Here is a 24,404-nt window from a genome sequence, read left to right on the forward strand (position 1 = left end):
TGAAATATACAAACTTAGACAGTATTTATTATCATATGAGAGGAGCAGACACTATCAGAAACCTTTGCTGTGCAACTGGAGCAGCCACATTAAGAGCACGTTTGCTCTCACACACACACAGTCCTGATTTCTTGGTTACGGCATCTGTTCAGATGGTGCGCTGGCAATTAATAGCATTCCAAAAACTGCCTACAGTACAAAGGGAATTTTCATTTAAGGTTCCCCTCCCTTTTCATGTGTGGGCTATTTTTGGAAGTATGGTTTTATTTTTTTCCATCCACTGAAAGAGAATTAAGAAAATTCCAACATGCCTTAGTGTCAGCAAGTGCTCTTTTTAGTCCAGGTACCAGAGAATGATTGATGAACCTGTCAAGCCTACAGTAGCGGACAGAGAAAGTTGGCCGAAGTTCAGTGTTATTGAAAGAAATCTCAAATACTTATTTCATCTCCTCTATTAACTTTAATCACATTTTCAACATGCAGCCAAGAATGAAGCTTTGACAGTAAGCCATAAATTTACACAAGCAAGCATTGTCACTTCTCTGCAGTAGCAACACTGAGATAACACGAGAAAGTTGGGTATTTTCTTTCTTGTGCCTTTCTTTACAGGAGAGCAATAAAAAATATTTGAAAGATTTATCCATACCTCGAATTCATTTGCTATAAATCTCAGAAATTATTGCATTTAATTTTGCTAGGTTTATGGCAAATAAAAAATCAACTTCGTTTCTCAATTAGGCTGTTAAATGCAGATTTTTTTAAAGATCACAGTGATGACAGACTTGGTACATGTTTCATCATAATACACCTGCTTATGAGAACAGACGTTAAACACTAAAAAAGGATTTACATTTAACATGGATCATTTGCCATGTGGGCAAACACTTCTGGTTTATTCAGAGCCAGAATCTTTATATGGTTCCAGAGGGACTCCTTGGCAGATTTTGCTGATTACTCATTACACAGTTGAAACATGGATAGACATTATTTATCTTACAAAGCTTACCCACAGCAAAACAGACACAAATATGAGGTAAATACTATGGATAAGATTATGGTTTTTGGAAAGGCTAAACGTCAAATATATTTTTGGTAAGCTTTTCCTTCTAAGTCTGTTTTAAAAGCTGAAAATATTAAGTGCTGGAAGGCCACTTCACAAGTGTGTTTTGTCATTCAGTGAAACACGTGGCATCATGCTGTCCTGTAAAACCTGCAACCCTTCCCAACGGGCGGCTCAAAGACCAATGTGGCCATCTTTGCCTCAGTAGAGAAAAGATTTTGACTCTCACCTCTCTTAAATGGGATCGCTGCTCCAAAGACAGTTGTCTTTGTCCACATTACCCATGGAATAATACTGTATACATTCTTCCAATAGCCAAGGACGTTATGACAGGCAGCTATTCTATCTGCCGTCTAAGCCACAATAACTAACCCAAAATGGGAATGAATTAAATTATTTTTCTAAGTCTATACCTACAGTTCTCTGAGATAATCAACTGAAAAGACACCCAATGCTGATTAACAAAAAGCAAATTTATCCCATTTTTTCCCTCCTATCCTCCCCATTCAAATAGTCATATGTAGGCACTTAAAACTGGAAAGTTGTGGCACTCTTCTTCTATTAGACACTTCATTAAGACTCCAGTGGAACTTTCTTCTGATGTAAGAGTGCCACTGAATATATTGCTAAGCTTGAAGCAGAGGCTAAATGGTTTGGTGGGCACAGTTTTTTGGGGGAAGTCAATGTTCTCTTACTAAATTGTCACTGTTGTGGTTAAAGTTCTTAAAAGGTTGAAAATTTCGCTAGGTCCTTCTCCATCTCGGCATACTGTTCTTTAAGCCTCTCCATGGCTTTTCTGTGTTCTTCATCCACTTCAGCCTGTCTGCTGTGTTGTTCTTTCATGAAATCTTCCCACTGGGTTATATGCTGTTTTTCACTAGCTATTAAATGGTCATTAAGAATCTGAGAAAAAAAAATTGAAAGTCACATGACATTTTCCAGACAATTATCCTTCTATGCACAAGAGACAAACATAACTTTAACTCTGGTATTTGCCTACTACAGCAATCAGTTTGAAAGTCACAATGCTAAAATGGCACGGCAGTTTTAATGTCTAACAAGAACATGACAAATCAGAAACATCTAAGGCTTCTCTTACTATGAGTGAACTCAGATGGTAACCGTATTTCTGAAATTTCTAAAATGTCTAGTATCTTTAAATGACAAAATCAAATACAATCCAAGTAAATTTTCATGTCTATTTCTTTTCAAATTCCATTTAAGTGTATATAATTTTTAAATCAAATGTAAAGAATATATGCCAAAAGAAATCATTATTATGAGAAACCAAGGTGCATGACTTACATAAAATATTTTTTTGGTGCATTAAAAAAGATTTTAAATTTAAAAAAGCTTTGGGGGCACCTAGCTGGCTCAGTCAGTTAAGCATCCACCTTTGGCTCAGGTCATGATTCCAGGATCCTGGGACTGAGTTGGGCTCCCTGCGCAGCGGGGAGCCTGCTTCTCCCTCTGCCTCTGCCACTGCCCCTGTTTGTGCTCTCTCTTTGTCAAATAAATTAACAAAAAAATCTTTTAAAGAAAATTTTAAAAAGATTTTAAATCTAAAAAAGACCTAAGATGCAAAGATTATTATTAATCACTGGAAAAGAACTCATGACATTTCTTCTGGTTTTGTTCCATTCCTTAAAGTAAATAAACACCAAAAGCATCTGTGCAAATAAGTTCTTGAGATGTTCCTTAATATTTCTACATGAAGATGAAAAAATTTTCTTTTGACTATCACAACAATAAAGATAAAACAATGTATAAGTGCAAAGGTGTAAGTTTAGTACAATTTTAATCATCTCTGAATACGTGCAACAAAGAGAAACTAAATACAAAAGAGAGTCAGAAAAATAATTTTATCTCCCCGCCTTAAATGTTCTACATACATGTCTTTAGAAGTCTGGATACAGACTAAGTCCTATTGAGAAAAAAAAAAAAAAAAAAGGGACAGATACAAACCATAAAAAGTTATAAAGTTATAAAGCACCTAAAGTCATTATAAATTCCAGCACTCTAATGAAAACAGGACACCTGGCACACTCAAATACTGGTGCCCAGATGCCTGGTCACGCCAAAAGGGTAGCCGGTAGGGAAAAAAATGGGAACTGTGTTTTCATGCTGTCATCACATCCTAGCTGCTCCATTTTCTCTCTCATCTGAGATGATGATAAGCAAGATAAAAAGGTGGATAATTTGTTGTTCTCTAAGTATCTATGAAATGCATGTTTTTGCTACCTGTCCTGCTTATCTTATCTATTCCTAAAAACTACTGTTATAAAATGACATTATTTTCACTTTACACATGAAGATTAAGGACACTAAAGGTATTTCTCCACGGTCACTCAGCTATTAAGTTGTAGATTCAAACTTAGGTCTTCATGATACCCAACCTATGCCTTTTTTATCCAAAGTGTGAATTGGATCTTTCCAGAGGAAGGGTTACACAGATAGAAAGTCTCTTTTACAGGACAAAAACAACTACTATAAGAGCTTTTTCTTGCCAATCTGATCCGGTTTCTCTGCACAGAGGCTTTTCAAGTGAAACCAGGTTGGAGTGAGTCTGAAGTTTGCCTTAAAGTCAAACATTCCCGTAAAACATGTGCTTCAGACCAGGCACTACAGTGGTGGGGAGAGGGTTAGGGAGGGGTTTGCTGGTGGCAATCAGGTTAGGAAACAGGCTAAACAAAAAGTTAGGAAACAGGCTAAACAAAATTCAGAACTTTATTTTTTAACTTTTCAGCCTCACGGATTGTAATTCTCCAAAAGATGAATAAAACATGAAGAGTTCATTAAACTCTTTTCATGGAACTTTGGCAAAAATTATTATATTCTAGGAGAAAAGCCACAGTCAGGCTAAAGATAGAAGAAAATGCACATAGACTTTCTCAAGATGGGATCCCGCTTTTAGCTGTAAACTATTTTTTAATAAATCAGAAAATACTAAACATGCACACTCAGATATTGCTTAATAGATTTTTCTTTTCTTTTTATTCTTTTAAGGTATGTCATAATTGGCTCAGCCAACCCTGTGATTTAGACCACAAGGCAACAGCCCTAATTCTACTTCCCACCAGAGAGCACTTTTTCCAGTCCAATTCAATGGAAAAATGATTTGGGAAGCATATAAACCTAACTTCAAATTCTGGTTCACTTGCTACCAGCTGCTTGACCCTAAGCGAGCTGAAGTTTAACTTTAAAATGAGGAAAATACTTTACATTCATAAATAAATATGAAGTCCAGAGGTAATATATGTCCAGTTCCTAGCTCAATGCCTATGGAACTTAATAAAAATTAATATCACTATTATACAAATTATAAGCAAAACATCTAGAAGGAAAATCAAACCACTTTTTATCCTCCTCATTTTCTGTCCTTTCATTTTAATAATTTATTTTTTATTTTATTAATTTTAATAAATTCAAAAAAATATTCAATATTTATTTTTAAAGATTTTATTTATTTGAGAGAGAGAAAGGGAGAAATCCTGCGTGCATGCATAGGTCCATGCAGGGCAGGGGGTAGAGGGAGAGGGAGAAGCAGGTCCGGGCTGAGCAGAGGGAGCCCAATGCTGGGCTCCATCCCAGGACCCTGGGGTCATGACCTGAGCTGAAGGCAGATGCTTAACCAACTGAACCTCCCAGGCATTCTAGTTTTAGTAATCCAATTTCAGCAATGGATTCTTGTAATAAATTGAACAATACAGGCAACTCAAATAAAACTGAGTTTCCCCTTCCCATTCCTATACTCAATTTCAATCCTCCTTATCATTTGGTTCTAAGAAAGGGCTTTACGATGTCATTAAATACCAGTATGTCTATTTCGTAGTTTCAGAATATCATGACTAAAATATATATATTCCAACTAGCTTCTTCGCAAAAGATAGATCACTCCTTGGCCTCACAGTTCAGGTAAAAAGAAGTTGAATGTGGCCTATGCTCTAATCTAGCTGAAAATTTAGTCTTGCTTTCTCATCAAGAACTTCTTTTTTTTTTTTTTTTTTCATCAAGAACTGCTTGAAGTCACTTTTAGTTTTCTCTCAGACTCTCACTTTTAATAAAAGAAAATACTATGAGGGATGCCTGGGTGGCTCAGTGGGTTAAGCATCTGCCTTCAGCTCAGGTCCTGATCCCAGGGTCCTCTCCAGCTCCACCCAGCTCAGCGGGGAGTCTGCTTCTCCCTCTCCCTTCAACTCTCCCCCTGCTTGTGCTCTCTCTCTCTGAAATGAATGAATGAATCAATAAATGAGTAAGAAAAGTAAGTGCTACACAATCTTGCATTCTTCTTACCAATCAGTAAAGAAGATTAAAGGACAGCTTCTACATTCCCGTACTGCCAATACCATACTCTTTACATAAATAAATAACATCTGCCTAGCTGGAATAACATCTACTGAAACTTAGGGGAGAACTATATGACTATATGGTAAGTCTATTTTTGTTGTTTTTTTTTTTAAAGATTTTATTTATTTATTTGACAGAGATCACAGGCAGGCAGAGAGAGAGAGGGAGAAGCAGGCTCCCTGCTGAGCAGAGAGCCCCATGTGGGGCTCAGTCCCAGGACCCTGATATCATGACCTGAGCCGAAGGCAGAGACTTAACCCACTGAGCCACCCAGGAGCCCCTAGAGTAAGTCTTTTAATCCAACAAAAGAAAAAAAAAAGTCAAGTCCAATTACAAATACTGCAGTATTCGTGAAAAGCTTGTTTGATTCTGAATTAACTTACCTTACTTTACACACAATTCTAACCATGTTAACTGGTTTTTAAAAGTACACCATATTAAAAGTCACAAATTAGAAAAAAAATGCTGATAAATGAGATAGGAAGAAATGACAGGCATTGGCCTTATGGGGAGGGAGAACACAGATACAAAAACTTAGAACACATATAGTATTTGAGGGTATTTCCCAAAGAGAAAAACTCTCTAATTCTCTGAGGACACCCCCATATTCACCATCATGTAAAACTATTTTCAATAACTCCTAATTTCCTAAAGAAATTTAGCCTATAATAATAATTTTTATGAAAATCAGAAAAGTATGAAATATATTTTTTAAAGATTTCCTCCCAAAATAAAGTGATAAAAGTGGTGTGCCTGAAGAAGATAAAAACCTCAGCTGTGAGGTCAACTTGGCTGGATGGAATGTTCCATTTTCTAAGATTCCCATAAGGTTTTATTTTATGCAATAGCAGAAAAATTCCCAATTAGCTGTATCTTACATATCACCTAGGCAAAGAGTTGAAAAGTATTCTACGACAGGAGGAAAGGCTATCCTAGGGTCTAGCTATTCAAAATGTACGGAAATGCAGTCTGGCCAGTTGTAACTTCCCTGGAATAGGACAAGGAGCTGAGCAGCTGCTTAATTGAAAGCAACACATGAGCCCCCTAACAGACTGTCACAATACTTCAACTCCGTTGAAGCCATTCTAACGCCAACGTGCGCCCCAGCTCATACATGAGGAGGTTACAGAAGCCAAGGACTTAGCCCAAAATGCCAATGCATCTGGTCACAACTACAAAAAGCTCTCAGAAATCAGGAAAAATCTTTTATAAATAACCACGCTAACTGCAGACCATCATCTCCTGGGCACATCACTTTCAGAAACAGCAATTCTGCTTTTATGTTCAAGAAACGGGGTTCTCATGAAAGACTATGGACTCTGAAAAACAATCTGAGGGGTTTGAAGGGGCGGGGGTGGGAGGTTGGGGGAACCAGGTGGTGGGTATTGGAGAGGGCACGGATTGCATGGAGCACTGGGTGTGGTGTAAAACAATGAATACTGTTATGCCGAAAAGAAATAAAAAATTAAAAAAAAATAAATAGCCAAAAAAAAAAAAAAGAAAAGAAAAGAAAAAGAAATGGGGTTCTATGTGAGATTTAGTCTGAAATAAGTGTTCCTTTAATTAAAACACATTTGAAAAACAATGATCCCATTTAACTCTAGTTATGGTCAAACAGCTTCATACAAGTCTGATAGGAAGTGATAGTTCCCTACATACACACCAAGTCCTTTCTCTAGCAACCTTTTCCCCGGTATTATAAATAGTTCAATGAGTACTAAAGATTATTTCCTGATGTTTGTACAAACGTATTTCTTTAATAACAACAAAATGAAGTCACATCACATAGGATAGTTTGCAGCTTTTCTTTTCAGCAATGATATAATATGCAGCGGGCACAGCAACAGCAGGAGGGTGAGAGAGCTCTGCCCTGGGTGCAAATAATAAGACGGTGTATTGTCTGTAGAGAATTTACATCAAGGACACAAACAAATGAAAGACTGTTTTTTATCATCACCAGGCACTGACCATACTGAAAAATGTCGGTGATAAAATACTCCTAAACCAACAATCCTTCTTTCGTCTAAAGCTCTACTCAATTACTGAGATTATTGTTGAATTTTAATAATGTGTTTCAAATTAACACATTTTTTTATTTATCCTTTAATAAATTGTGTCTTTTACACTGAAGTGAATTTAGAGGACTTCCAGTTACATGACCAGTCACGGACAAAGATGAAGTCGGCTATACATGTTTATTTCCAAAGTAAATACCAAGTAGTCCAGAATCATTTCAGCTTTCTTTAGACACTAAGACCCTCCAACCTCTGGGGAATTAAATATAACTGCACTTAAACAATGACAGTAGGGCAAATGCAGGTAAGATCTGAATCAGTTCAAATCCATTATTCTATACTACCATTTTTTTGTACTTAAGTTTGAGTATGTTTTTATTTAGACCTAAAATTTTTATACTATGGGGACACTGAGAGCCATCAGAACAACTGCCAAAGAATAAAGACAGTATTGCAATTTCTGGAATTCATTGTGATGTGATTTTTATGAAGCTCTTCCGGACTTATTCTTATGCTTAACACTTTTCTGAACTATTTATCTTATATTTATATTATATTATATTAATTTATTATTATTTATTATTAATTTATATTAAATTATATTAATATAAATATAAACATATTTATATTAATGTCAAAGAAATTTCAAAATTATAATTAAAAAGCATTTTAAATCAACTGTGAATCAAAGAGATTAATATATCCATCTATACTATTTAATTTGAATAGTCAAATATCAAATTCAATGAGGTTATTAACTAATCTGCCTAAGAATCAAAAGCAAGCGGTAATATTATTAATTACCATAACAGACAATATACAGGTGACTTTTTTCTTTTTTCCAAAATATAATCAATGCACTTAAATTTATTACTTATTTTTTTCCTTTGGTGTTATAGTTCTTTCAAGTTTTTAATTTTTTTATTGGTGTGACTACATACATGAAGTTAAAAACAATACCATCTGCATTTTTGTTCTTGTCATTCATTATTCTTTAACATCTGGCTTATTATTAAACATAATTTTTTGGGAGAAGCGTTAAAAGAAGGTCTATTTTTGGTGTCAAATATGGTATATAATGCTGCTCCTATACAGACATATTTCCATGGACACACACTTAGAATAAGGTAGAACCAATAGTAAAAATCCAGTTTTCTACTCTTTTTGCTATATAACATTGTTTAAACCAAGTAATATATTAAATTATTAGTCTCAGAATTGGCAATGTTTTAAAAAATGACAGAAACTAACAAGTATTTCACATTCCAATTTCAAAAGTAATTAAGAGCTTCAAAAAACCGAATACACCTGAATAGGTAGAGAAAAAGTACAGGCATACACTGTTAACCACTCGGGGATTTATATGTGGGGCTCCTGCTAATTTTTAAAAAACAAAAGTGAAACTAACTTTAAAATAGTTTTTCCTCTTCTAGCAAGAGTTTAGGAGAGCATGTGGTATTAAAAATCAAGTCATTTCAGAACCAGATGAGTTTACTGGTGAATTCTACAGAATACTTAAAGAAGAATTAATACTAATCCTTCTCAAACTCTTAAAAAATTTGAAGAGGAGGGAAGACTTCCCAACTCATTCTGTGAGGTCACCAATGTCCTGAGACGAAATGCAGATAAAGACACTAAAAGAAAAATGGGGTGCCTGGGTGTTTCAGTCATTGGTCATCTGCTCTCAGCTCAGGTCATGATCCTAGGGTCCTAGGATTGAGCCCATCAGGCTCTCTGCTCGGCAGGAAGCCTGCTTCTCCCTCTCCCACTCCCCCCTGCTTATGCTCTCTTTCAGTGTGTTTCTCTCTGTCAAATAAATAAATCAATCTTTAAAAAAAAAAAAAAAGACACTATAAGAAAAAAACAAGTGCAGATCAATATTCCTGATGAATACTGATATAAAATTCTCAATAAATTAGTGGCAAACTGAGTTCAAAAGCATATTAAAATAGTCACACACTATTTTGCTCTTGGAATGTAAGGATGGTTTAAAACACACAAAAATCAGGGGCGCCTGGGTGGCTCAGTGGGTTAAGCTGCTGCCTTCGGCTCAGGTCATGATCTCAGGGTCCTGGGATCGAGCCCCGCATCGGGCTCTCTGCTCAGCAGGGAGCCTGCTTCCTCCTCTCTCTCTGCCTGCCTCTCTGCCTACTTGTGATCTCTCTCTGTCAAAAAAAAAAAAAACAACAACAAAAAAACAAAACCACCACACAAAAATCAATGAAAAAATATACTACATCAACAGAATGAAGAGAAAAAACCACGTTAACCATTTCAATCTAACGCAGAAAACGTATTAGTCAAAGTTCAAGACCCTCACATGGTAAAAACACTCCATCAACTAGTCATAAAAGGAAACTATCTCAACATAATAAAGGCCAATATGTGAAAAACTCACAGGTAGCATCATATCCAATGGCAAAAAACTGAAAGCGTTCCCTCTAATATCAGGAAGGAGACAACAAAATTTTGCTTTTGCCACTTCTCCTGAACTTAGTATTAGAAGTCCTAGCCAGGGCAATTAGGAGAGAAAAAAAAGAAGACATCTATATTGGAAAAGAGGTAAAATTATCTGTGCTTACAGAGAGCATAGTCATATGCAGAAAACCCTAAGGTTCCACAAAAAAAAGAAAAAAAAAAAAAAACCTCACTAGAATCAACAAATTCAGCAAATTTGCCAGCTACAAAATAAAAACTCAAAAATCAATTGCATTTCTATATACTAACAATGAACAATTCAAAAAGGGTATTAAGAAAATTCTATTTACAGTAGCATTGAAAAGACTATTTGGGAATGAATTTAACCAAGGAGACTTGTACAAAAGACTTGTACACTGATAACTAGAAATCATTCCTAAAGAAGAAATTAAAGACATATCAATGGAAAGTCACCTCATATTCATGGATTGGGAGACTTAATATTGTTAAGATGTCAGTACTATCCAAAGTAATCTGCAGGGTGAGTGGAATCCCCTATTAAATTCCCAATTACTTTTTTACAGAAATAGAATACATCCTAAAAGTCATATGAAATCTCAAGTGACACCAAGTAGCCAAAACAATCCTGAAAAAAGAATGAAGTTGGAGGCCTCACACTGTCTTGACCATGTGGTTCTACAGTTTTGATAACTGGGGTCTTGCTAACTCTGGAAAGAGACTCTCCTTCCCAGGGCTAGCTCATTCCTAGAGATAGGACTCATGACTCCCCTATGAGTATACCTTTTATATGCAAGCCAACCAACTGAGAGTCCATACCCCAACCACCTTTACTGGGATCTCAGCCCCTGGGCCACTATCTACCTGCTCTAATCACACAAGGCCAGACAGCCCCTATCCCCTAGAGCCTTCTGAAATTGTTCAAATTATCCAATCCTAAGTCTGCTAACACTGTCTCACATATTCCTTCCTGCTGAAACCACAATAATATGAATGATAATAACCTGTCTCCCCGCCCCCCACCCCACCTCCTGACTAACCTTGGTGTATCCTCATATGGTCCTGTGTGGTACAGCATGCAACCTCCACTTGGGAACTATGAATAATAAACAGTCTTTCCCTGGCAGTCATCCCTTTATCAGTTGGTCTTACCATATCTGAATAATAATAAAACCTTCATTTTACAATATACATTTGTTGATTTCAGAACTTACCACAAAGCTCCTGTGGTCAAAACAGTGTCGTACTAGTATAATGAAAAACACACAGACGACTAGAATAGAAGTGTTCAGAAATAAACCCTTAGATAGATGGTCAAGTGATTTTTGATAAGAGTGTCAAAAATCATTCAATAGGGAAAAGGTAATCCTTTCAACAAGTGGTGCTGGAAAACTGGGTATCTACATGCAACTAAAAATGAAAATGGACCTTTACCTTGCATCATATACAAAAATTAACTCAAAATAGGTCAAAGATCTAACTGTCAAGATCTAAAAATATAAAATTCTTAGAAGACAACAGGGAGAAAGCTTCATGACATTAGATTTAGCAATGATTTCTTGGCTATCACACCAAAAGCAGAGGCAATGAAAGTAAAAAAAAAAAATGAACTTCATCAAAATTAAAAGCTTCTGTGTATCAAAGGGCACTATCAACAGAGTGAAAGCCAACCCACAGAATAGGAGAAAGTATTTACACATCATATGTATGATAAGGGGTTAATATCCAACATATATTAACCAACTCCTACAACTCAATAACAACAAAAACAAAACCAAATAACCTGATTAAAAGATGGGTGAAGGGCTTCAAGAAACATTTCTACAAAAAAGACATAAAAATAGCCAATAAACAAAGGAAAAGATACTCATTAAAGTAATGATAATGATAATCATTAAAGAAATGCAAATCAAAACCACGGTAAGATACCATCTCACACCCATTAGGACTGCTGCTACCAAAGAAACAGAAAATAACAAGTGTTGACGAGGACGCAGAGAAAATGGAACACTTGTGCACTGTGGATGGGAATATAGAGAAGTATGACTACAGGAAACAGGATGGTCGTTCCTCAGAAAATTAAAAATTGAATTACCATTTCACCCAGTAGTTCCACTCTTGAGTGTATACTTAAAAGAACTGAAGGCAGGGGTTTGAACAAATAGGTGTACACTCAAGTTAATAGCAGTGTTATTCACAATAGTGGTAATGTGGGAGCAACACAAGTATCCAAAGGCAAATGAAAGGATACACAAAATATGGAATATACATATAATGGAGTCCTAGTCATTCTTAAAAAGGAATGAAATTCTGATACTGGCTATGACATAGGTGAACAAAGAAATAAGCCAGTGACAAAAAGATAAATGCTGTACTATTCCATTTAGCACAGGTACCTAGACTAGTCCAATTATAGGGACAGACAGTGGAGTGCTGGTTGCCAGGAATAAAGGAGTAGGAAAGGGGAGTTAGTGTTTAACAGGTAGAGTCTCAGTTGGGGTAGATGAAAGTTCTGGAAATGGATGGTAGTGATGGTTGTAGAGCAATGTGAATGTACTTAATGTCACAGAACTACACACTTAAAATCAGTTAAAATGGTAAATTTTTTGTTATACTTATTTTACCACAACAAAAAAATTCTCACATCAGGTGTCAGAGGGTTCTTTCTAAATGGAATCAGTTACATTCTTAAATGAGTGGATAAATGTGTTTTTAAAATAAAATTAGAAAATGCCAACTTTAAAAGAGAAAAGAAGTTTATAAATGAGCTACAACTGTGTACAGAGTATTTTGCTGTAATGATTTATATTTTTCTCTACAAGGAAAAACAGTAATAGAACACTGACTTACATATATCTCATTAGAGATAAATTTAAAAAGAAGCCAACCTATGTCTAAGAACAGGTCTATAAGTGAACCGTAAAAACAAAATTTTGAAAAAACAAAATAAAAACAAAATTTTGTACATATTATAGTCTAAGTCAGTGATTCTTATCTGGGGAGGGGTGGATTTTAACCATCATTTAATTTTCTCTTGTCCCTCAAATTTTTGGTTATCACAGCACAGGTTAGGGGGAAGGAAGTGCTACTGGCATGTGGTGGGTAAAAGCCAAAGATGCTTGTAAACATCCTACCAAGCTGCCACAACAAAGAATTATCTATTCTATTATCTATTCTAAAGGTCACAGTGCAGAGGTTGAGACACCCTGGCCTACAGGGAAACTCTGAATAAGTCAACTAAGGCCTAAAAGGCCCTTTCAAACATCTGTCAGTAATACACTGTCACTAATTTAAGCTAGGCCTTATACCAAAAAATGAAAAAGAATTTACTGCAGTTAGAAGTGTCGGAATGTGATAGCCATCAGAAAGGATTTTAAACAGACTACTGCATACTGATCTATTCCTTTGTACTGTCAAACTCCGTGACGAACAACGTATGTGTTATTTCCTTGCTCTCATGAAAAAAATCGTGCAGGGGTGTAACTAAAATCAAGTGAGTATATGTAGGCAAGATAAATCAGAGGATTCGTATTTATTATTATCTCTAGTCTGGTTGAATATGGCTTCAAAAGTTGTCACGTGTGCATGAACCTAAGTTTAAACTGCTGAAGGGTATTCACAGTGTGTTTTCCTTGATGGTGTATTTTTAAGTCCGTGAATTTTCTAAACTAGCTGTATTTTCATTTCACTACTTTTAATGCTAGCTTCCAAAATGCAACTTTGTACTAGAGGGTAGTTTTCAAGACATATGTTAAACAACTGGGGAATGTGCATTTATTGTTCTTCTGAATGTACTTTTAGGTATCAATTGCGGGAAGTGTAATTTGGATGAATGACGTTTATCATAATTTACTTCCCACAGAATTCCACATATTGTCTTGACATAAAAGAATTAAAGATTAATGGCAATAGTCTATTTTATTCCATTACTACTCCCATCTTTCTTTGTTCTGAGAGCCATTCAAATATACAAAATGGAGCCAACAGTATAACCAAGGACAACAATTAACATGAGACTGCAAGACCCAGCCAGAGGTCAGTTTTGCTTTGTACACATTTGCTAGATGAAAATTTAAACTCGTCTGTATCTTTTATATATATGTAATCCGAAACCTCGGCCATGTCAAAGTTTCTGCAGAAATCAGATACAGCAGTATAGAAAAAGGGTCCTTAAAGATTCATATTTCAAATGTTCTGCTAACTAGACAAGCACTAAAAAAGAAACAGAGACTAAAGGTTTATTGATCTGCAGAATATGAAGAATTATTACTTTTCTTGAGCGTTGTCTGAGAAATGCATCTTTGTGTAACATTCAGCTGGTCAATTTTATTAAATTATCTTGAGAAAAGAAAATAATTGGAGTGGATTCTTACACAGGTAGCTTCGTAAATGCCATTAGCATGGCACAGTTAGTGAAACACATTTCAGTACATTCTAAAATACTAACTTTTAATGTGCATTCCACATTAAAAAACAGTTCAGTAACATTCTCCGACATATTACCTGTAAGAAATAAATGTAAGACTAACATAATCTAAGGCCTTTATTATTTCTTAAAGCCATTTTTATTCAAACCAAGGTACAGTATCTTAGTATCTTTTAATCTAAGAAATCGTGAATGCGTGGCATTCTCAAATGCTTCACCAACTTAAGAGACCACAGCGGGGCTCCTACCCAGAGTGACTGTCTGCACCTTAAACAATAATCGAGCTGGCAGGGGGAAAATGGTGCCTTCCACTTGATGCAGTACAATTGGCAAAGCTGTTTCATGCAGATTATATAATACAACTTACCTGGTATAAGGAGAAAAATCAATCTGTCAGGTAAGTGTAACTGGTATTTATTTTGCAACTGAGGAGCTTGAAGCTCAAGGATTTGTGTAAGGGGATGAGGCGAGCCAACAAAGGGAACACCGGAAGTAGAAGACTCCAGGTATTTTCTCACCTAAGCTGGTCATTTTCCTACTTATACACTGTTAATACACCAAATGTGAAAAAATTCCACGTGACAAGAGAAATTATTCCAATTAAATTTAATTTTAGGTTAGTTCTGCTCAAGAGTGGCAAGAATTGACATTTTATCACAATCGTAACTGTTCTGACAATGTCTTAGGAAGAAAGATCAATAATGTCTGAGTGCATATTCACGTGAATCTGCTTAAATCATATAATAACATGCTACACAGAACACTCTTTTTAAAAATTTTTATTTTGAATAAATAAATAAATAAAAAGAATTGCTTCTTTACGCAACAGCCAGTATAGCCAGTGTTCTATCAAATAGCTTTTCTGCTTCTCAAAACCAGAAATGGTGCTGGTGCCCTCCACCACAAATTGTTTAATATAGCATTCAAGATACTCCACAATCATCTCCGGAAATAACCATTTAGATACTCTACATAGTGGCTGTGTGAGTCCAAGGACTTCTCACGTCTTTTGTCTTTGCTTACACTGTATCCCCTCATCCTACAATAGCTTTCTCCCCATCCTCCATCAACTGAATTCCTACTCACTGATTAAGATTGGGCTCGAATGCCACCATGTTCCTACTACATTACTCCTTCTGCCAAGATCCTACAAAGTTCTTTGTAACTTGAACACAGCTCCTACTTTATCCTACATCATATTAGTGTTAGTGGTTTGAGACTCTTCTTCTGGATTGTTAGTTCCTGAGTGTATGAACTGCCTTAAACTTAACAAACTAAAATCTTTCATCCCCAGTGGCACCCCACAGAGTAGAGAAACAAAAAATATCTGCTGTCCAGCCTGGGATGGTCCACATGAGCTCCTTGCCTGCCTTTACAGTGCTCTCTGGACACTGTACACACTACAACCTGACAGGTTTCCCAGTCCGGGCTTTGCCTTGCCATTCTGTCAGCATGCTCAGGGGCCCTGCTTCCTGACCCAGCGGGCCAGGCCCCTACTCCTCCTGGGCAGTCTTCACCTGCCTGAATGTCAAGTCCTTTCATTTCAGTAAGGTCTAACTCACCAAATTTTTGAATTTTTAAACTCTGTATTGATATTTAGAGTTAAACAGAGGCTGTGGAAACTGAAACTCTGGCAAGGTTTTTTCACTCAATTTTTATACAGTGCAGATCTGAACACAACCCATTCCATAGAAATGGAGATAGTTATACTTGTTGATACATAAAAGGCATTATATTCAAAGTGATTTAGTATTTTCAACATTTCTTAAAAAGTCTATCTTTGTTAGTTAACAACAATTAAGTTATAAAAATATAAAAATTATAAGTGAAAACAGCAAAAAAAAAAACATAGGAACTTAAATTCTTGTGCTGTTTTTCCACACCTGAATGTACTTAAGATAGACTTTCAATAAGCAAAGCACTACTCAGCTAGTAATTCACATACTCATAGGACTATTCATTAAATAACTCACCCACAGGCATGAATCCTTCCTTTTCTAGAAGAAATATACATAACCTACTCATCAATGTTTCATGCTTAAAAAAAAGATTTATATTTTCGATCTGGTGGGTATTTTTTGTCCTGTGTCAAAGTCTTATTCTCTGTTCTCAATCAGACAAATACTACTTTCAGGGAAAAGATGGTAATGTTGAAAAAGAATAAAAAGAGGTCTACAATTTGAACTAGAAGAATATGGATGGTGCAATCATGTGTTCACACCTCCTCAATGTATTTTCAATGAATTAGTCATTTTTAAATCTTTTTAAATCACTGCATAAAGAAAACAAATTTGAAGGTTTTTTTTTTTTAAATCAAAAGCAACTGCTGGGGCACCTGGGTGGCTCAGTGGGTTAAAGCCCCTGCCTTCTGCTCAGGTCATGATCTCAGGGTCCTGGAATCGAGCCCCGCATCAGGCTCTCTGCTCCGCAGGGGTGCCTGCTTCCCCCGGCCCCCACCGGCCCCCGCCTCTCTGCCTGACTCTCTGTCTACTTGGGATCTCTGTGCATCAAATAAATAAATAAAATATTAAAAAAAAAAGCAACTGATAACAGTATGATGACAGTAACAGTTATAGACCCCATTAGCCAAATGATCTACTTTTACCTTCTTTCGTTCCTGCTCCCTCTGTTGGAGTCTACAGACTGAGTCAGAAGCTGCTTGCACTGAAATAAAACATAGAATAGGTTTCAGTCAGCAGTCCTTATTCAAGACTTACCTGAAAAAAACAAAACAACACACACCAAAACACTTGGATTGTTTCAGATCTCATGAAGCTATACAAAAGAACTGATACTATTTTGATGGTGGTGAGGTGGCTAGAAGGGAAAAAGGAAGTTTTGCTAGTATATTAGGGACGCCGTCATTAGAACCACAATCATTCTTGAACCTTGAGGTACAAGCCAAGAGCATTTTAAGTACTAATTCCAATGACAAGTTGTCAACAGTAGCTACAGAATTCTCTAAAAAGATATAAAATGCCTGATAAATTTATCATTATAGTCTGTCTCTACAGTGTCTCTTTGATTTGTTCACCCTCTCTCCCCCCTTTACTCATACATAGGAACTTCTCTCTTGCAGGCAGTACCTGATACTTACAATGCTTCCACAACTTTCTGTTCTTGCTCCTCCTCTCTTATCTGTTAATTCATCCTCACTGCCACCACCACATTCAAATTTGTTTTCACTGAGTGATTTCCCTTTCTAAGGGACCACAACGATTAGTAGTAATTATTAGACTTATTTATTAAGTACTACTATGTGCCCAGACCTATGCTAAGTACTTCTCATGTACTATTCCTCTTAAACCCATTTTCCTATTAGGAGAGGATCACTGTCCCATTTTACAGATTTCTGGCATCTGTAAAAATACTGAGGTACAAAGAGGGGTAATACAACTAGTAAGTACAGAAAGCATGATTTAAAATCAGACCCCTGGGACGCCTGGGTGGCTCAGTTAGTTAAGTGGCTGCCTTCAGCTCAGGTCATGATCCCAGCGTCCTGGGATCGAGTCCCACATAGGGCTCCTTGCTCAGCAGGGAGCCTGCTTTTCCCTCTGCCTCTGCCTGCCTCTCTGTCTGCCTGTGCTCACTCTCTCTGACAAATAAATAAATAACACATCTTTAATAAATAAATAAATAAAATAAAATCAGACCCCTGCCTCTAAGGACTTGGTTCATACCCTCAACACTCTGCTCCTCTCATGATCTCATCAAGGAAACTGTCTTCATCCAACAGTTTTTCAGACCTCTTCGTTTACTCGATCCACTGTGTTTCTGTCCACAAACATTTTCACTTATTTCACTGTTTCGCATTTAGGTTAATTAACAGCAAGCCATAGTCAAAACTGGAGTTGAGCACTTAGTCGCATAACTTGGCATGCCTGCTTGCTCATTGATTTGCCTGTCTAACACTGAATGAGCATTTACTACGTGCCAGGTGCTGTGACCGCTGCTGTTCCTAATGCCTTAGCACCTTAGTTCCTCATCTGTAAATTAAACCTAACAACTAATAAGAGGACTTTGGAATTGACATTAAATGAGATAATGTAGTAGCTACTAGACTCACAAATAATAACTGTCATATTAATGCCACTGAGAACAATTCTTCGCACAGTGTTAAGTAGTTAAGGGAGTGTTGTTACCACTATTTTTCTTCTTACTGTACTATCCCTACTGAAAATACTTTCCTTACTCTTTTCTTCTAGTGAAAATATTTTACTTGTCTTTAAAGAACAGTTCAAGGTTGACAGCTTTCATAATAAGGACCTTTCAGATTAATCCTTTCCCTATATGGATTTTCTCTTATTTGAAATCCCTTTACCAGGTAGGTATGTATCTCACCACTTTATTTTGCAATTGCTTAAACAGAGGTTTGCCTAGTATTTTACAATTCTGCCTTCCTATCCTACTCAAACCTAGCCCCAAATAGCTCACAAGTTCCATAACAGGGAGGGACTGTGATTTCCCTTTCAGAAAAATGTTAGGTCCCTCCCTGTGAGAATATGGTAAAAGAGGAGGACTCTGCTTTTCAAAAGTAATGTTTTTATCAGTAACCATTTATTTTAGTTATATCAAAGACAGTATTTTAGGACTGAAAATTATGTTCCCAATCATTGTTTGTTCTAAAAGAAAAGATGAAAACAAAACAAAATGGGAGCTGATTAGATCTGCCTTCTTTCTATGGCATATTAATATTACATCATTTTTCCCAAGCAGTGGTTCTATCATTTCCTGATTGGAGTTTTTTCCCCCGACTCCAAACACAACTTTTTAAAAAAATCCATTTTGTGGTCTTTGGGTGCTTCTTCATTTTCCAATCATTCTGGGTTTAATGTAAAAGAAGAGTTACAACACCGTAACACTATTCTGTCATTTGTTATGTTCTTTAAAATTTTAACTAGAACACATCAGACAGAGGCAAACGTTTGTTCTTTATAGGGACTGTCTTTGGTCTCAGACAGAATGATCATTTTTAGAAATTTCAGTCCCTTTGAAGTAACTGATTTTTTAATTCTTTAGCCACACAATAATAAAGGCTTACTTTCTAATTTCATGAAATATGCTTTTCTAAAATACAAGAAAAACCACGTGACTATACCAAACATTCCTTCTTCATGATTAGAGGTCCCAAGGGGAAAAGGCCCATTATGCAAACCTTCCCATCACCTCCATATCACTTACTGGTTATACCTAATTCAGTAGGAAGCTGTTTCCCCTGTTGTCTCAGTGTTTTTAAAGCATCGAGAATTTGTAAGATAATTTTCTTTCAACCAAAAGATTTTTTGAAATTAGCACCACATACAGTAATTGTGCCACAGACAACAGTTAACAACATCCCGACTATCCTCACACAAGAGAAGCAAATACCTTCTATCACAGTGTGTGTATGTAAACTTCAAATACATACATAAGCAAATAATTTTGGTTTGGTAGCAGAAGATGTTGGCTGAATTCTTATTCATTCATTTCAATGAACAAAATTACTTCATGACTACAATGTGTCACTGTTTTAGGTGTCGGGGTACTGCAGAGAACAGTCTCTGAGCTCACGGAACTTATGTGTTAGTTGGGGAGACAGACAACATATAGATAAATACTGAGCACGTTAGGTCGTGGTGGATATTCCGGAGAAAAACAAAGCCCGGTAAAGAGGACAGAGAATGCCAGAGTGACGGACGACGTTATTACAGAGGAGCTAGGAGAGTCTCACTGTGGACACTTGAGCAGAGATCTATAGGAAACGAAAATGTACAAAAACCTGACAAGAGTATTCCAGAGGGAACACTGAAGTGGGAGCACATTTGCTCATACTAGGAGAAGAATAAGGAGGCCAGAGTAGCTACAATGAAGTGTGGGAAAAGAAAATGGAAGAAAACAAAAGTCAGGGTGGGTCCAATCATGTAGAAATGTCCAGGCCACTCTAAGGATTTTGGCTTTTCTCTAAGCAAGGTGAGGAGATCCTGATACAGTAATGACAGGAGCCAAGTCACATTTTAAAAAGATCACTCGCGCTTTATGTGGAGAACAGATAACAGGGAAGAAAGACACGAGTTATGTGACTCCTCGAACAATGTAGGTGAGAGGTCGTCATTGTGGCTTAGACCAGGGTGGTGGCAGTTAGGGACATGATGAGGGCGCTCAGGTTCTGGTCACGGTCTCAAAGTGAAGCCAAGAAAACATGTTAGTAAGATACATGTGAGGGATGAATGGGAGGGAGCATGGAGAAGGGAGAAGAGGAAGGAGATGGGGAGCAGAGGCAGTCAGTTAAGAAGAAAAGACCGGTGAAAATTCTAAGTGGCAAAGTGCTATAAATAATTGGTTAGTATTTTAAACTGCTGAATTCCTAAAGATTTCTAGATAGAGACAGACTGAAGCAAAATGAGGCAAACTTAGTCCCCCACCTAACTCACAAGATAAATAAAAAGTTAAGAAAAACGAAAGGTAAAAAATTCCATCATTTACTGAACAAGGGCGAATTGTAGTTGTATTTTGTAAACTCTGAAATATGGCAGCCAAGAACGGAGACTTCCTAATCCCACTTTAATTACTTCATCCCCCAAAAGTTAGAAAAAGAAAATGAGTTGACAAAATTCTTAGAACTCTAGTATGCTTACATTTGTACAGAAACAGATTGGGGCGGGGGGAGAAACCACATAACCTGTGAGAGACAGATAAGACAGACGAAGCACCTATTCGGAAAAGAAAACCTAACACAACTTTCCACAGGTACTTTGTTATACAAAATAACAATATGAACTCATTAAAAGAGAGCAAACACACTGCATGAAATGAAAAATGAAATCACAGTGCTAAGGAAACAAAGTGAGAACTATCACAATATAATTACAGATCTAATCAATAAATTAGAAGGAACTGAACAGTCTACGACTAAATAAACAATTGGTAGCGCTGCAAGTGTAGGACAGAAATCAAATACTGCAAACCTTGATAAAGTTAAAATTTTCAAGTGATGGCTTGGGGAAGAGAGGCAGGAGGGGAAAGTGGCCTCCAACTCTCAAGGCATTAATTAATGCAGAAATAATAACAACGTGACTTTAATTTCTGAGTGTTTTTTAAATAATTTTTTTGTTTTTCTAATTTTTTTCTTTGCTCTTTAGTAACTACTCTCTTTTATAGTAAAGAGACACTTAAAATAACATAAAGGCTGCATCTTGATGACTTGAGGGTCTGCTTTTTCCCTACCTCCTAGAGCTCTCAATTACTTTTTGTGATTTTTAAGGAGCCATGGGTCAGTTTTTGTTCTAAAGCTTCTGGTCACCAAATCTGGAGACACTCTGCAAGGTGGGTGGCTACGCGGCCCAAAGCAGAAATACTTCCAAGCTGACGATTCCGTCATAGTTCTACATTCCAGTAATTCAAGACGTCCACACCTTGCTGCTCCACAGTTCCTTAGTTCTGTGCAACACGTGGGACCACCAGCTTAAGGCCACACTTGCAGAATTCTGAGCGCACAGCTCTCCACCGTGCACAGGAAGAGATAAATGTGGCAGTTGTGTTAAGAGGCACAAAACAAAACCTAACTCATCCCTTGGCTTGTAAAGTGCTACTTAGGTTGGAATATATTCCAGTATATTCCATATAAACTTGTTCGCATGGTTTTATAAAACTCATAGATTTTTACCAAGTATAACCCAATTTATTTTTATATACTAAAAGTGTAGAAAAGGCAAGTTACAAGCACATCTCAAAGGCATTCATAAGTATTCTCATTAATAATAATTCAAGTTTTACTGTTAGTAGAACATCTAGAATGACTGTCAGGGTTAAGGAAATGACAGTACAAACAAACACGGGACATCTGTAGTAAAATGCAAAAGCCTACAGTCAATTTTAGATGTTCTACTACTCCACTCAAAGAAACCAAACATAATCTCGGGGTATTCACTGTCTCCAAGCTCCTAAAGGCATCAGACTACATAAGACTAACCTGGATTTGAATACAAAGACTTGCTTTCAGTTATCAACCAAATCTCCCTGCAGCTTTCCTTCATAGATCATTATATTACTGGCTAGTTTTTTTTTTTTTTCTTTCTTATTCCCCAGAAAGGTATTTTTTCAGTTACCACTATTATCTATCCCTGGAGAAGCCTTGAGTAAAAGTAGTTATTAATAAAACTTTTATTTTATGTCATTACTTGGTATATTTAATAAGGATCCTTTTTTTCTTTTTTAAAGATTTTATTTATTTGACAGACAGAGATCACAAGCAGGCAGAGAGAGGAAGGGAAGGAGGCTCCCTGCTGAGCAGAGACCCAGGACCCTGGGATCATGACCTGAGTGGAAGGCAGAGGCTTTAACCCACTGAGCCACCCAGGCGCCCCAATAAGGATTCTTTTTGATTATCTCTCCAAACTATAACATTTTGCTCAATGAAAAATGTTATAAGATACAAACATTTATGACAGGATTTTTTTTTAAAGTTAAAAAAAGATTTTTTTTAAGTCTTTTTTTTAAAGTTAAAAACTCTAGCATCCTGTTTGAAAAAGAAGCTTCATTTCACAGCCCAGCTCCTAATTATCAAACTTCTTCTTAAGGATAATTAAAAAAAAAACAAAAAAGGTAAAATGTGTTCCAATAGTCTCCCATCCTAAAAGGACTGATTGTCTTGTGCACCCCAGATGCACACATCTCACTTTGGAGATTGAGGTTCTCAATGTCAACAGCAACATACATGAATCACGAGATAGTCAATGTTCTCTGTGGCAGGGCTTCCAATCTGTACGTTTTGGTTAAGAATTCTCTCTCCACCTACTATCAAAATATTGAAGGAAATACATTTTGGCACAGCATTCATTTGAAATAAAACAATATATATATTAAAAACAAAACAGAACAACAACAACGCTGGCTTACATCTCTGGAGAACGTGGTTTAAGTTGTCCTGCATGATTTCTCTACATTTGGGAAGAGTATGTTCATTTGTTTCATGGATCATATTCTTCAAATTTTCAAGAACTCGCATTTCTCGAAGACCACGTTTTTCCTATTAAAAGAAAGTAAATTACTAATACATACTGTGTCTTAAATCTCAGTAATTACTTTCTGGGATTTCCAGCCAGGTTTTGGTTATTATGCCATTACTTATTAATGAAATCTACACAACTTTCTTCCAATTATTTGGCAATAAATGAGGTCACAACCTGGAGGCATTTTTTTTTTATTTGAAATGCTCAAAAGTTGCAATATGAGTAATATTTTTATAGCAACAATTAAAACTGGGCAGGAGAAACACTAAATGAACAGAAAGAGGCCTAGACTGCCACATACTTCATTCCGTACAGAAAAGAAATTAGACACCCTTGATCTAATTTTAATTTTGCTGTTCTTACATCAAACACATAATAATAGCTCCCATTACTATGCTGTTTTTAAATCTCATTCCATTTTTCTCAAAAATGTGCAGTAAAGGTAACAACATGTAGATACTTCTCTATACAGAAAAGAGTTAACATTGACCATTCTCTTTAGAAAGGCCTGCTTACAAGGTTGGCCTTTGGCCAGGGTCTGGGAACTGGCCCAGTAAATAGTTCCCTGCACTAGTATAAAACTTTCAATAAATGATAAGACACATCTTTTCTTCTGGGACTCTGGAATTCTGACACATGCCAGGCACAGACTGCCCACCTGACCAATTGCCAATAAAACCCCTGGACTCCTAGACTCTGGTGAGTTTCTCCAGTAGGCATTTCACCTGTGTTGTCACAGCTCGTTGCTGCGGAAATGCCACACATCCAGTATGACTCCACTGAAGACTCTTGGAAGCTTCTGCCTGGTTTCCTCCAAAATCTATGTCATGCACCTGTTCCCTTTGCTGATTCTGCTCTGTATCCTTCTGCCATATTAAAGCCTACCCACCAGTATGACCATATGCTAAGGCTTATTGTCAATTACTGAACCTGGATGTGGCCTTGAGGACCCCAGACACACCCCCTCTTCAGAAAGCGACTTTAACACCACCCCCCATCACCATCACTTGAGGGTAGGCCAGACTTAATGACTTGCTTCCAAAGAACACAGTAGGGAAAGCAAAAAATACTGACTTCACAGTAAAGACAATGAAGGCTGACATCATCAGTGATGTCATGGTGATAACATGTAC

The 24,404-nt window shown here is 36.7% G+C and overlaps 1 protein-coding gene across 2 annotated transcripts in view; it reads right to left on the minus strand.

Moving 5' to 3' along the window:
- Positions 1–440: 440 nt before the first annotated feature.
- BLOC1S5 (biogenesis of lysosomal organelles complex 1 subunit 5) overlaps positions 441–24,404 on the minus strand; it is a 42,743-nt gene continuing 18,779 nt past the window's right edge. Inside the window, exons 3-5 of one of the 2 annotated variants that reach the window (XM_004753683.3) lie at positions 23,159–23,288; positions 16,890–16,948; positions 441–1,963 (exon numbers count right to left, since the gene is read on the minus strand). In XM_004753683.3, the coding sequence (XP_004753740.1) occupies positions 1,784–1,963; positions 16,890–16,948; positions 23,159–23,288 (369 nt within the window). In that variant the 3' untranslated portion in view covers positions 441–1,783. The remainder of the gene's footprint in view (positions 1,964–16,889; positions 16,949–23,158; positions 23,289–24,404) is intronic. The other variant, XM_004753684.3, reaches the window with a different exon arrangement.

This window comes from Mustela putorius, unplaced genomic scaffold (assembly GCF_011764305.1).
Source record: "Mustela putorius furo isolate JIRA1106 unplaced genomic scaffold, ASM1176430v1.1 tig00003870_pilon_pilon_pilon, whole genome shotgun sequence".
In the NCBI taxonomy this organism is placed as follows: Eukaryota; Metazoa; Chordata; class Mammalia; order Carnivora; family Mustelidae; genus Mustela; species Mustela putorius.